The following is a 13,588-nucleotide window of genomic DNA, read 5'->3' as shown; positions in this document are numbered from 1 at the left end:
AAAAAAGACATTTGTGAAGATGAAGCATTTATTTCACCTTTTCTGTTATATTTCAAGGTATTGGAAAGGAGACTGCAAGAGACTTAGCAAAAAGAGGTGCTCGAGTAATTTTAGCCTGTCGTGATCAGCAGAAGGGCCTGGAAGCTAGAGGTACAGCAGTTGTCTCCTGTATTTACCATGACATTGTATTTAATGGCAGTTGTTGAAATGAAGAACAAACTCAAGTGCAGAAAAGTGAATTAGTTTATATTTTCAGATGAAATTATAAGAAGCACAGGAAATAAAAATGTGATTCTACATCTGGTTGACTTGAGTTCTCTAGCATCTGTGAGAAAATTTGCAGACAACATAAAAAAGTCAGAGAACTGTCTGGACATATTAGTAAATAATGCTGGTGTTGGAGGCCTCCCACCAAAGTTCACAAAGGACAATCTACTAATTGGGATGCATGTTAATCATTTTGGACCTTTCCTTCTAACACTTCTATTACTAGGTGAGTTGTAATGTAGTTTAAATTGGTAAAGGAGGATGTGTAGTGCTTGTCTTGAGAAAGATATGTTTCATAAAATATGTGTCATGTTTATATTCAAGAATCACCATGTTCATCCTACTTCACTGTGTGCTAGTGTGATTTTGAAACTGTTTTTGCAACATTTTGTCTATACAAGTGTTATTTCCAAATGAGTCACGCGAGAGAGGACGAACAAGTGTGTTATTGTACTGAAGAAGCCAACTGCTCCCTACCCACAAGCCCGGCAGTTTGCATATCACTGCTTCACAGAGGTGACACAGAACCTCCTGGTAGAACTCCTTATTGACATTAGTACCTTTTGGGGCATCCTTGTGTTGGATGACACCAATGGAGTCAAAAAAGATGTTCAGCATGACTTTCACCTGCCACACTGTTTTGTGTCTTGGTGATGATGAATGCTTCCATTGTGATGACTGGATTTTGTTTCTGGGTCATACCCATAAAGCAATGACTCATCATCAATGATCACTGTTCACAATATCCAGCATGTTCTATGGAATGTCTGAACAAATTTGCTTCTGCTCAATTGTTAGCAGCTTTGGCATAAATTTTGCTGAGATCCTCATGAGATCCATTGTTGCATTGAAATTGAATGACCAGATCCAGTTCAAATACTTGTTCAATCTTGGAGATTGTTTTGACCTGAGAATTGCTAAGCTTAAAACAAAATTTGATGCAATAATGTTGTTCCACTTTTTTTGCCCACAACACAAAATCTGAAGACTACCTGGTACACCTGTTCACTTTTCAGTGACTGGTTGTTTCCACATTTGTGAAATAAATCAGGCACGCCCATTACATGTGCCTACAAACGTACAGAGTGTGCGTGCTCTGATACCATTCTTGGTTTCAACAATAAAAATCAAGGTTAGATATTTTTTAAACAGTCCTCATATTTGTCAGGTTGAAACAGATAATAATACATTTTCAGATGCCCACAATAAATTTACAACAATTAATCATAAAATTTTAAACAGCTTAAATAAACTCTCACATTGTCCATAATCAAATCTGTTGCACTTTTGTTCTCTCAGGTAAACTAAGTCTTCTTGTTTATGTTCCTTTATGAGGCTAGCAGTGAGCATGAGAGAACCCATTAGTCAGTTTCACATATGCACTTTGGTTTTGTAAGCATCAGTCTGTATCCAGTCCCATGAACAAAAGACTAATGGTTTTACTTGTTATGTTCAAATAGATATGTATCCTTATAATGGAACAGCTAGGAGTGGCATACCAACTAGGAGAATATGCCACCTAAGTAATCTGGAAGGGTTCCACCACTCTGGAAGTACTTTCATTTCTCTTAGCGAATGGAGCCTCCTCTAATTATTCAGATGCCATATTTTCAAGAACTGCAAGTTGTTGGGTTCTGTCAGCCATTCCTCAAAAATTAGAGGGCTATGAATATATCACAAATCGTGTTGCATTACATATAACACGGAAACTAGCATAGAAATGTATTTTAACTGTATCATATGGGTTGTCCCATAACTGTCAGTGGTTAATATGAGTAGAGTTAATTTATTCCTGGGTAAATATGGCTTTATCAGTAAATAGCAGAAGCACATAATGATAGGTAGTTAATGACAAACAAAACTGAAGTTGCATTACCTGACTCCAATGTGAACATGCTGTGTATACTGTAAGGGAAATGGGTACAAATCTTGTGAATGTAATATTTGCCATATATCTGTTTATGAAGCATCAGAACATACTAGCTGTAGAACTACACTGAACATGAAACTCCCTGGCAGATTAAAACTGTGTGCCGGACTGAGACTCGAACTCGCAGAAGTAAAGCTGTAAGGACGGGGCGTGAGTCGTGCTTGGGTAGCTCAGTTGGTAGAGCCCTTGCCTGCGAAAGGCAAAGGTCCCGAGTTCGAGTCTCGGTCGGGCACACAGTTTTAATCTGTCAGGAAGTTTCATATCAGTGCACACTCCGCTGCAGAGTGAAAATCTCATTCTGGATACACTGAACATAGTTAATAATGTGTTAATGTTCCTTCGTTTGTTGTTTAATTCCTTCTTCAAATAAAAATTATGCTTTGGGAGCTTACCACTTCATGCAGTGTATTAACAAGTATGAAAAACCATGACGAAATTTGATATATTGGAAAGTGGACAGCATTCCTATGCTGGGTATTCAATGGTAATGACACCATGACCCATTTTTAGCAACCACCTGTAAAATGAAACATTTTTCTGGTTTTATACTCTGACACAGTTTACGCACACTCATTCAGTTGCAGTAAACAACATTTGACAAGGAGTCTAATATTGCAGTTTTATGGTTACAAAGATATTCAGACCACAGATATTCAAAACAAAGATGGTAGATGACAAGATACTAACCACGTGTCACTGGGTGCGAGAGGTGATGCTGAACTCACATTGTGCGTTGTACACAATAACATGGATATTTTAATTCCTCTGTTTTCCTGAAAGCTGATAGGCACATGCACTGTGTTTGCAGACAGAGTCCTTACTGAGGAGCCACTGCCAATACCTCACCAGTATATTTCCAAATGACTCTAGGTAAAAGTTATTTGCTTTTGTTCTAAAATCGCCCCCTAAGTCCCGTAATTGCAAACTTCTTTATGGAGAAATTCGAAGAACAGGCCTTAGGTACTGACTGGCATTCTTTATGAAGAGATAAGCTACACTCTTTTTGGGTACCAAGAATATTTGTTATGGTATGTTATGTATTAAACTGTGTATTTGCACCGGGATTCGAACCACCACCCACAACAGAAGCAGGGTGTTATCAAGACGTTAGCGGACAGAGCTAGAAATATTCGTGAACCTGAGTTGCTCGACGCTGAGATGGAACATCTCCACAATGCACTAATGAAGAATGGATATTCGTCCGCCAAAATAAAACGTGCGTTAAGACAGCCACGCAGAAATCATACTGACGTACAGGCTACTGCAAAATCTAAGGTTTTCCTGCCGTTTGTTAAAAATGTAACGGAAAGAATAGGGAGGATCTTGACAAAGCGGAATATTACCGTAATTTACAAGCCCACCAGGAAGATACAGGAATACCTTAAGCCTACCATGGACACTCGCAAACCTTCTGAAAAAGCTGGAGTGTATAGGATCCCATGCAGTTGTGGTGATGTTTTTGTGGGTACAACTAAAAGAACTGTTTCTAAATGTTTGGAAGAGCACAAGGGAAATTGTAGAAGAGGAGAGACGAAACGATCAGCTGTTGCGGAGCATGCTTTCCAGCCAGGGAACCACAATATTCGTTTCGAGGAGACGCAAGTACTAGCGGCCACAAGCGGATACTACAAAAGGCTCTACAGGGAGGCAATCGAAATCACTAAACACCCAAATAATTTCAACCGAAAGGAGGAGGGTGTGAAATTAAATGGTATATGGATGCCGGTGTTAAAGATGATGTGTACCACCCATCCACTACTGGGTGATGGCAACGGCGATCAACGGCGACAGACAGCGGCCAATTGCACTGATGTTTTCAAAACACATGACGACACACCGCGGTGCGGGAGCGCGCATACACGGAATTTAGCGGCAGTCAGTAGCGAGCCAGTGGGTGTGTTGGACCTTCCATCGACCTACGGACCCCCTTGAAGATGTCTCCCGCAGTCGGAGACGAAACATTGGGAATTGAGACAAAATTCATCAACCGACCACGGCATAACAGCCCGGATAATTATAATGGACATCGTATGTATTGTTTTTTTCTTTCCTGGAGAAATTATGCCACATTGTCTGCCTGTCTGATCTAACTAGATTTGGCTCTGGGTTGAAGGGTAGGAGGGAGTAAAGGTACACATTATTTTGTAGTTTTACTAAATATTTAAAAAAAGACTTGCAGCACTATTATATCAGTTATGTATGCTGCACCTAGTTTGACATCTTGGTAATATCATTTAGAAGTTTCATTGTCATCCAGTTATTATTAGACAATTAATAAAAATTTTCCTAAAAAATAATTTTGTGCCCTCTTACCCCATGCTGTTGAGTAAGAGTATGTGGGTCTGTGGCAAGAGTATGCAGTGCATATTTTTGCCCCCAAATGAAGAAAATAAAAAGGTTTGCAAATAAATATGGGTGCCCCAGAAGTCTTTCCCTGATTACAGGCTCGCATAAGGCAGAAAATGTGACAAACAGACACATATCTTTTATCTTGAAGTGCAGTTAACATATTCAAGTTTTTGCACCCAGACACATAATTATAACAACACATATTCAATTATAACATATGCATGTACAAATATTAGACTCATGTTTCTACATGACTAAGTTATATTGGAATATGTGTTATTACAATTATGTTGAGTTTATACGGCTACCTATAACACACTGATGACAGCTGCACTGTCAGCTGAAATCTAGATCTGCATTTTAAAAAAAAGACAGATTATATTATATCTGATGCTGACCTTATTTCAATCCTGGATTACATCATGATTGTGGGGCACAATTATTCTCATGGAATTGAACATGATGATATACTTTTAGCTGCTGCTTTTTCAACAGTACAATAACAAGATTCTCTTGACTGGCATTCTTTATGAAGAGATATGCTACACTCTTTTTGGGTACCAAGAATATTTGTTATGGTATGGTATGGTATTAAACTGTGTATATCATTGTGATAACAAGACAAAGGTGCAAAGCAAGCAGTGGAAACATGTGGTTTCACCACCTCCAAATAGCCAAAGACCCCACTGGCTATTAACCAAAGTGATGCTGACTGCTTTTGGGACTGCCATGCTAACAAATGGTTCAAATGGCTCTGAGCACTATGGGACTTAACATCTCAGGTCATCAGTCCCCTAGAACTTAGAACTACTTAAACCTAACTAACCTAAGGACATCACACTCATCCATGCCCGAGGCAGGATTTGAACCTGCGACCATAGCTGTCACACGGTTCTGAACTGAAGTGCCTAGAACTGCTTGGCCACAACAGCCAGCTGGTGCTAACACTTAAGCTTTTAAGGGGTAAATTGTGCCAGGAGCGTACTACCTAATGGGGCTATGAGAGTCTGTCAAGATGAAACATGTTGGGAAGCTCTCCAAGGGGGTTTTGCTCCACAACAATGCTCCACCTCAATTCTGCAGAGGATTCTGCCAAACATGCTGCTCCTTTGAGCTATTGAGCTATCAAATTTTACCTCACATCCATGTTCTTCTAACATAGCATCCACTTACTTCTTATTTATGTGGCAGCCATTTCCAGAATGAAGACGAGTAGTTCTCAAGGTATAGCACCTCCTGAACAGCCAAAAAGTAGATTTCTACAACCAAAGTATCTGTCAAGTCATCCATCATTTGGAAAATGTGTCGCATTGAAGGGTGAATACATACAGAAGGTCTGACACCATCACCAAGTCTCACGGTCACAGCTTGATTTTCTTGAGGTGATAACTAAAACTTTTTGGTTACTGTTGTACAAGCATTTTCATCTCAAATGTGAGCAAGAGTAGCCTTGTTTGAATGTTCACAATACATACCTGTAATACAAAAGCAGTGCCTCATCACATGAAGTACAGCTTATTGGTTAAGGAATTATCAGTAAAATGTGTTTTCTGTGAATATGTCAAAAATTTCATTGTGCATTCATGGTGCATAGATTTTTAAGTACGAGGATTGACTGAAAAGTAATGCCTCCACCTAATGTAATTCTTCAACAGTTGGCAGCATTGGTATGCGGCAGGTACTGGCTTGTTCCGTAGCCTCTTCTCTACAGCTCCAGTTGACAGGAAGCCTTAGCATTGAACAGTTGTGTTGTTACTATGTAAAGTATGGAACCCTGTGCAGATGGTCAGTCAATGCAATTTAAGCAACGTGCAGTCATTGAATTCTTGACAGGAGAAGGTGTCACCCCAAAGGAGATTCATCAGAGAATGAAAGTAGTTTATGGTGATTGTGTCATGAATTGTTGTGGCTCACATTACACATGGATATGCATTGTATTACACAGTTACAATGTTTGTAGCTCTGGATGGAAACAAAATGTTGAGATACACTACACAGTTCTGTGTCACCCGTTAAAATTTCGTGGAATATCAGTTGGGAAATTCTTGACTCAGTGGTGGAATCTGGAATTCTAACACTGCAACATTAAGCAGGGGGGAATGAACACAATGGTGTATCTGAATGAGCTGAACATTAAGGCAAGCATGAAAAATTTGTGGAAGTGTGTTGAAGTATTGTAAACAAAACACTAAGGCTGAACTTAAAAATAAGCAGGATTGCAAAAGCAACACTAAGTGAGCTAGATTATCAGAAATCCATAATCTTGAACAGTGTTATTAGTGTTTTCAACTTTCATACTCATAAAAGTATCAAAAGAGAAGTGTCAATACTTTGACGTATTGACATTTATCCTTGATAAAAGGAATAGAGTAGATACTCTCTATTTGCTCCAACTCACCATCTCTATTTTTGAAATATATCTAAAATAGAGAAAGGAAATTGATTTTAGTAAGTTTCAAATAAAATAATAAAGATGTTAAAGTAATTTGTAAGTAAGTAAAGTTACATGTTCCGACCCTAGACCGGCCAATAGGGTGCGACCGACCACCTTGTCATCCAACGGAGTCATCAGATTCAGTATGGTGGGACATGTCATCAGCACACACCTCTCTTGGTTGTTGTCAGGTTTCCTGACCTGAAACCACAACTGACTGGCAGAGTAGCTCCACAGTTGTCTCAGAGGGCCGAGTGCACGCCATACCAGTCCGCTCACCAAGGACAAATTCCTGGCTTTACCGTGAATCAAACCAGTGTCCCCTGCATAGCAGTCTGTCATGCTGTCCACTCAGCCATGGAGATGGACACAGGTATTTGTTGTGTCTATACAAGACAGTCTAGACACAGGGTGAGGTTACCGATAGGCACGCGTACACACACGCCGGCTGGCGTGAGTTCTGGAACAGGATACTTGATGAATGCTATAGAGAAAAGAACGGAGCATCTCATATACTTAACTTTATTCTCTTGTGTGGTACATCTCTATGGTGAATACAAGTAAGACTCTCTCCAGATATGGTTAACTGCGCCTTGCTAGGTCGTAGCTATGGACTTAGCTGAAGGCTATTCTAACTGTCTCTCGGCAAATGAGAGGAAGGCTTCGTACGTCTAGTCGCTAGCAATGTCGTCCGTACAACTGGGGCGAGTGCTAGTCCGTCTTTCTAGACCTGCCATGTGGTGGCGCTAGGTCTGCAAGTACTGATGGCGGCGACACGCGGGTCCGACATGTACTAATGGACCGCGGCCGATTTAAGCTACCACCTAGCAAGTGTGGTGTCTGGCGGTGACACCACATTCCTCCCCCGCAAATCGGCGAACGGTCGTGTTATAAGGCTTCCGCCCGCCGTGGGGAGGGCCCCACGTTGACGTATGCGATGAGGTGGGGAGCCTAACAACAGGCGAGGCTGTGCCACCCGCACCCGGCCATTCGGTCCGAGGGGAGCTAGGAAACGCCTGGAAACCTACGCCAGGGTGCACGTCAACATGCGGCGTATGCGCCCGTAATGAGACAGGGGTGTCCGAAGGGTCGACCTCCATTGCGTCGGGGTATCCGACGCGCGATGACGCCATGTGGTCCGGAGCGGGCAAGAGGTCCATGGCGGAGGACAGCTGGTCACGGGAGGCCATCGGCGGCGCGTGACCCAGGGAGGCGGTTGGCGGCTGCAGCGAAGCGTCCTCTGCGGGCTGCGCCGTCGGCGGCTGCTGCGGCGGCGCGACGCCATGGCGACGAGTTAAAAAAGGGTTTTGTTCTTTCTAATTGCTTACATTTACTTGTGTCATGGCTTTGCCACAATCTCCAGATGTACTGTCCGAATTTTATCGCTTGCAGAATCAGCAGACGCAGGCGTTATTGGATGCCCTTGGACAGCTCGTCCAGGGTCAACGTGCCATTCAAACCGATGCGGCAGCCGCCGCTTCGCCGCTCCCGCAGCCACAACATGCAGTTGCACCGCCGTTTCGCAACTTTGACGCGGCGCAGGAAACATGGCCGGAGTGGTCCCGACAGTTTGAATCCCATCCTCGTCCCCATGTTTTGTTGTGTCTATACAAGACAGTCTAGACACAGGGTGAGGTTACCGATAGGCACGCGTACACACACGCCGGCTGGCGTGAGTTCTGGAACAGGATACTTGATGAATGCTATAGAGAAAAGAACGGAGCATCTCATATACTTAACTTTATTCTCTTGTGTGGTACATCTCTATGGTGAATACAAGTAAGACTCTCTCCAGATATGGTTAACTGCGCCTTGCTAGGTCGTAGCTATGGACTTAGCTGAAGGCTATTCTAACTGTCTCTCGGCAAATGAGAGGAAGGCTTCGTACGTCTAGTCGCTAGCAATGTCGTCCGTACAACTGGGGCGAGTGCTAGTCCGTCTTTCTAGACCTGCCATGTGGTGGCGCTAGGTCTGCAAGTACTGATGGCGGCGACACGCGGGTCCGACATGTACTAATGGACCGCGGCCGATTTAAGCTACCACCTAGCAAGTGTGGTGTCTGGCGGTGACACCACAGTATTAAATAAAGCAGTGTTTTTATTTTCATTGCGGATTACAATTTTTTTTAAAAAAGAAAATTGAAACTTGAAATATGTAATTACAGAACAGATTATCAGAAAAACAGCTGAATAGTACCCAAAAGTAAATACATTAAATCATAATTAAACTTCCCATTATTCCTTTGTGCTGTCACTCAAAACCAGTGTTTTATCTAATAGTCTTGTTAATAATGTATTACATGAGTCTGACAATATGCTGCCTGTCTTTGAAAATAAACACTTGTAGGGCACTGATTCCATTGGAATTGTCAGATACTCATTGGCTACCTTGCATAACTGGGGGAATAAAACTTCCATGTTGGCACTTTGGTCTAAAAGGATTAGCTCACAGTGCAACATAGGCTCCTTCCATCTTTTTGGTCAGATAGGCAACTACTCCATCTTTTTTCATTTGTTTACTGTGCACTCAACACTTATGATGATTCCAAATGTCGCATTCCATTTCAAGAGAAGACTCACAATCTGGTTCACTGCTGCTGGTGCCAGTGGTAGCAGCAATATTAGCTGCCGATAAATGCCTTAATGTAGCCCAGCAAACCCCAGTTCTGTAAAGAGTAGAACTCCCGTTCATAAAACAACTTTGAACTTCTGATTACTTTACAAGTAAGTTAATCTGTTCAATTTTTGACATTGAGCATGTGAGTGAGAAAAGTTTAGGAAAAGGTTTGTAATTGCATTTAAAGTTTTTTGGAAGTCACTAAGTGCTCTCATTATCAAACACTGCATTATTGTAGTCCGGATAACTTGCACTCTATTTTCAGCAAAAGCAAGTTTTTCATGCATCTCAATTTTTATGAAATCATATCTTCTGAACTGTGTGTCACACAAGGACATTATGTTGGAGGTGCATTCAGTGGTATATGTTGATACGGACTGCAAAAGTGTTGTGAACAGGTCCAGTGAAGTTGTTGTAAGCCACTAAGTTCTGTCATTCTGAAATACTGGAAGAGTATAGTTTGATAATTTGCACTCTTTGAGTTACGGTGTCGCAAGACATTTACACACTCTCTAATCTTAGAACTTGTCTTAGTGTGTTAAACATTTAACATAAAATTATACCTCTTAATGTGTAGGTTTTGTTGCCCCAGAAACCCAATAGATAGGCAGCCTGTTACTGGATCCATGCCCACTAATCAGGTTAGCCATTTAGTAATATAGATATCACCCTCGCCCAACCTCTGGGTTCTGAAAATGTATTTTTTTGAATCTTGGATCAAGCAAGCAGGATATTACTGCCTAACAGTTATATTCAGTTAGTCCAAATCTGCATGCTATTTGCTTTTTTAGCTCATCTTTTACTGCCTTTGCTACACTGGTGTCAGTGCTGTCATCAGGCTTACTTAAATTATTTACCTGCACTTTTAAACAAAGAAATATTGTCAAGGTAGGCAAAGTGTTGCAAATGTTTTCATTTACTTGCTCTGTTTTTCACACATGCATAGTTTCAGTTGACGGCCTTTTGGTGTACACGAGTTCAGTTGTTGTAAGTCTTGGAACTGAATCACGCAGCCATAGTTTTGGCTAGCAATAAAAATTTAATAAATAATTAATAGAATCATGGGTACAATATCTGCCATAAAGTACTGATATGAGTAAAAAAGTATCCAGTAAAAAAGTTTCTATTAAAAATGTGTTGGTATTGAGGTGAGAATACTCAATACTAAAAACTTTTTCCAGTGTCCTATCTGTAGCATGTGCCACACGGTTAAACCACCTCTGATACAGAGCACATATTTACTATTGCAATGACCATTTTCCGCTAGATTAGATCATCTTCAGATCTAAAATGTAGACAGTATGATAACCAACACCAGCATCACCTGGTATGTGTCATCAAAATGACACACTCCAGGTGCAGCTATCACACTCTCCATATTTTAGATCTGAAGATGGACTACTTTAGCCAAAATTGATCATTACAATAATGAATATGTCACCTAGACTGTGCCTTGTTCATAAAATTTGTTGAATAATTTAGCTCTCTCCGTAACTTACAAAATGCAAATGTTTTGCTAAGATTGAAGTATAGCTTCATTTTTATCCATTGGTTAGCTTTCTGATGTACATTTTCTTTTTCTCACAGATCTTCTGAAGAAGTCTGCACCAAGCCGAATTGTAGTGGTATCATCAGTAGCACACAAATTTGCTAAACTCAGTGTAGATACTATAAATGAAAAAGATGATAATGGTGTGAGGGTTTATGCAAATAGTAAGCTTTGCAATATCTTGTTTGCCAATGAACTGTCACGCAGACTAAAGGGGACGGGTAAGATATGAGGCAGAATTGTGGAAGCTGTTTTTACTTTATCCATTATCTCTCAATGCATATTCCTGTAATTACATACACAGAAAATGTTTTCAGGAGTCACTGTGAACAGTTTGCATCCGGGAGTAGTTAAGACAGATATTCTTCGAAGATTGCCTAGATTCATTATGTTGACTATAAATTACCTATTTGGACATTTTGGAAAGGTAATTCTCCTGAACATACTGTGTTTGTTATTCAAATACTTAAGCCCAGTGTGAGTGTTTAACAGTTATATTGATGTTAACAGACAGCATATGAAGGGGCACAAACAAGTATTTACCTTGCTGTGTCTGAAGATGTCGAGGGTGTAACTGGAAAATATTTTGCAGATTGCAAGGTAGTGTATTGATAAATAAAACTTTAAGGTAGTACAAATTTATTTTTGAAATCATTTTGTGATTTTTGTTGTAAGCTATCAGATTTTGTTAAGTATAGAGACTGTTGTCATAGAATTTAATTTGCTTTGCAGTAGGATACAGATGCAGATACACAAAATACCAAATGTTGAAAGGACTAATGTAACAAAATTAAGAAAAAAAAGCTTAATTTGAAGCAACAGCATATGCATTTCCATGTTCATAATGGATGCCTGGGAAGATAGTTTCATACAGTAAATCAAATTCTGATTAAAAAAACTCTTCATTTTATGGGAAATAAGGCTCTATTAATATAGTACATAATAACCATTGCCCTTCAGTATTTAATTGTACACTCGTATAATAATTGCAGTATAGTACAAGAAAAATATACCCAAAATCTTGTCATAACCATCACTACACACTTGGCAGTCTAGTTAGAATGTAGCAGTTTTTTCCTCTATGGACTGCAATTCTGTAAATTTTAAACAACACTAATTAACAGCCTTTTAAAGAGAACATACAGTACGGTGATGTTCTCTATACAAAACACATACAACTTGCGTTAAATTATAGTTAGTTGTCAGTGTGATATCAAGAGCAGATAACTGCATCTCTAAGGTAATGTATCTTGACATGCTCTCCTTCAAGATGCAGTTGACAAAGCTAACAAATTAATATTAGGACTGCATCTCAAATTTTGTGCAAAAAATTTGAAAGGAAATATCAATTAAATTTCTTATGTGTTTATCTTCATTACAGGAGGCACAGACATCTTCTTCAGCACAAGATGAAGAGCTAGCTAGAAAAATATGGATCAAAAGTGAAATACTAGTCGGCTTAAAGCCAGAGGAGAAGTATTGGTGAAAAAATATACAAAAGAACAAGTAAATTTATACCTTCTTAGGGTTTTGTAAGTGATTTTATAATACCATGTGTACAGTTTTATTTAGCTTTCAAATAACTATTTTCTCTTATAAGTGACAGATCTTTGTAGGAGAATAGGAACTTTGCTGTGAAGAGTAAATGAAAGTTTGAGACTTAGAGACAGCTGTAAACGTAAAATCATTTATTGATGTCATATACGAAATACTTAAGAATAAATAAAAGTGGTCAGTCAGAACAGCTGAATTGTTTAACTTCCAGTTTTGCCCCAACATCCTTAGAGAAGAAACACTTACAGTGAAATATTGGTATAGTTAAAGGAAAAATCATATTTTGGTTACAAAGGGAAACAGAGAATACAGATACAAGACATAACAAGTAACTGTACCTTTGTTTAGAGCTTTGTAAGTTCTGCTACAGAGACACATGCACATACATATATTTGACATGTAAGTGACATTTGCTTTGTTGGTTGTCAAAATATTCTTTTCAGAAAAGGATCTACAACATTTTTATTGTTTATCCCCCACTTCTCAGACATTTACTCTTATTCTGCTAAATACATCTATTTTTATTGATGACTTTCTTTTGTATAAAACAATATTGCAATCAAAATATGAAACATTGTTGCAGAACTCATGCCTTATGAACAAAAGAAACAGTTGCTAACAAAATTAAAGTTTGAACTGAACTGAAGTTTTGTGATACTTTCCAAATGCTCACACTATTTATCAGCCGCACAGAGTGGCTGCACCGGAGGTTCGAGTCATCCCTCGGGCATGTGTGTGTGTGTTGTTCTTAGCTTCAATTAGTTTAAGTAGTGTGTAAGGTTAGGGACCGATGACCGCACAGTTTGGTCCCTTAGGAATTCACACACACACTGTTTATCACTTGATAAGGTACACCTAATTTATATTAATATTATGGAAAGGGTAGTGT

At 39.7% G+C, this 13,588-nt stretch overlaps 1 protein-coding gene across 2 annotated transcripts in view; it reads left to right on the top strand.

Annotated features, from left to right (window-relative positions):
- LOC126175725 (retinol dehydrogenase 14-like) overlaps positions 1–12,889 on the top strand; it is a 72,280-nt gene extending 59,391 nt beyond the window's left edge. For both annotated transcript variants that reach the window (XM_049922661.1, XM_049922663.1), the window contains 6 exons: positions 58–150; positions 257–493; positions 11,184–11,366; positions 11,463–11,572; positions 11,656–11,745; positions 12,527–12,889. In XM_049922661.1, the coding sequence (XP_049778618.1) occupies positions 58–150; positions 257–493; positions 11,184–11,366; positions 11,463–11,572; positions 11,656–11,745; positions 12,527–12,631 (818 nt within the window). In that variant the 3' untranslated portion in view covers positions 12,632–12,889. The remainder of the gene's footprint in view (positions 1–57; positions 151–256; positions 494–11,183; positions 11,367–11,462; positions 11,573–11,655; positions 11,746–12,526) is intronic.
- The last annotated feature ends 699 nt before the right edge of the window (positions 12,890–13,588 follow it).

Source organism: Schistocerca cancellata, chromosome 3 (genome assembly GCF_023864275.1).
Source record: "Schistocerca cancellata isolate TAMUIC-IGC-003103 chromosome 3, iqSchCanc2.1, whole genome shotgun sequence".
Lineage (NCBI taxonomy): Eukaryota > Metazoa > Arthropoda > Insecta > Orthoptera > Acrididae > Schistocerca > Schistocerca cancellata.
This window is presented reverse-complemented; position numbering and strand designations above follow the sequence as displayed.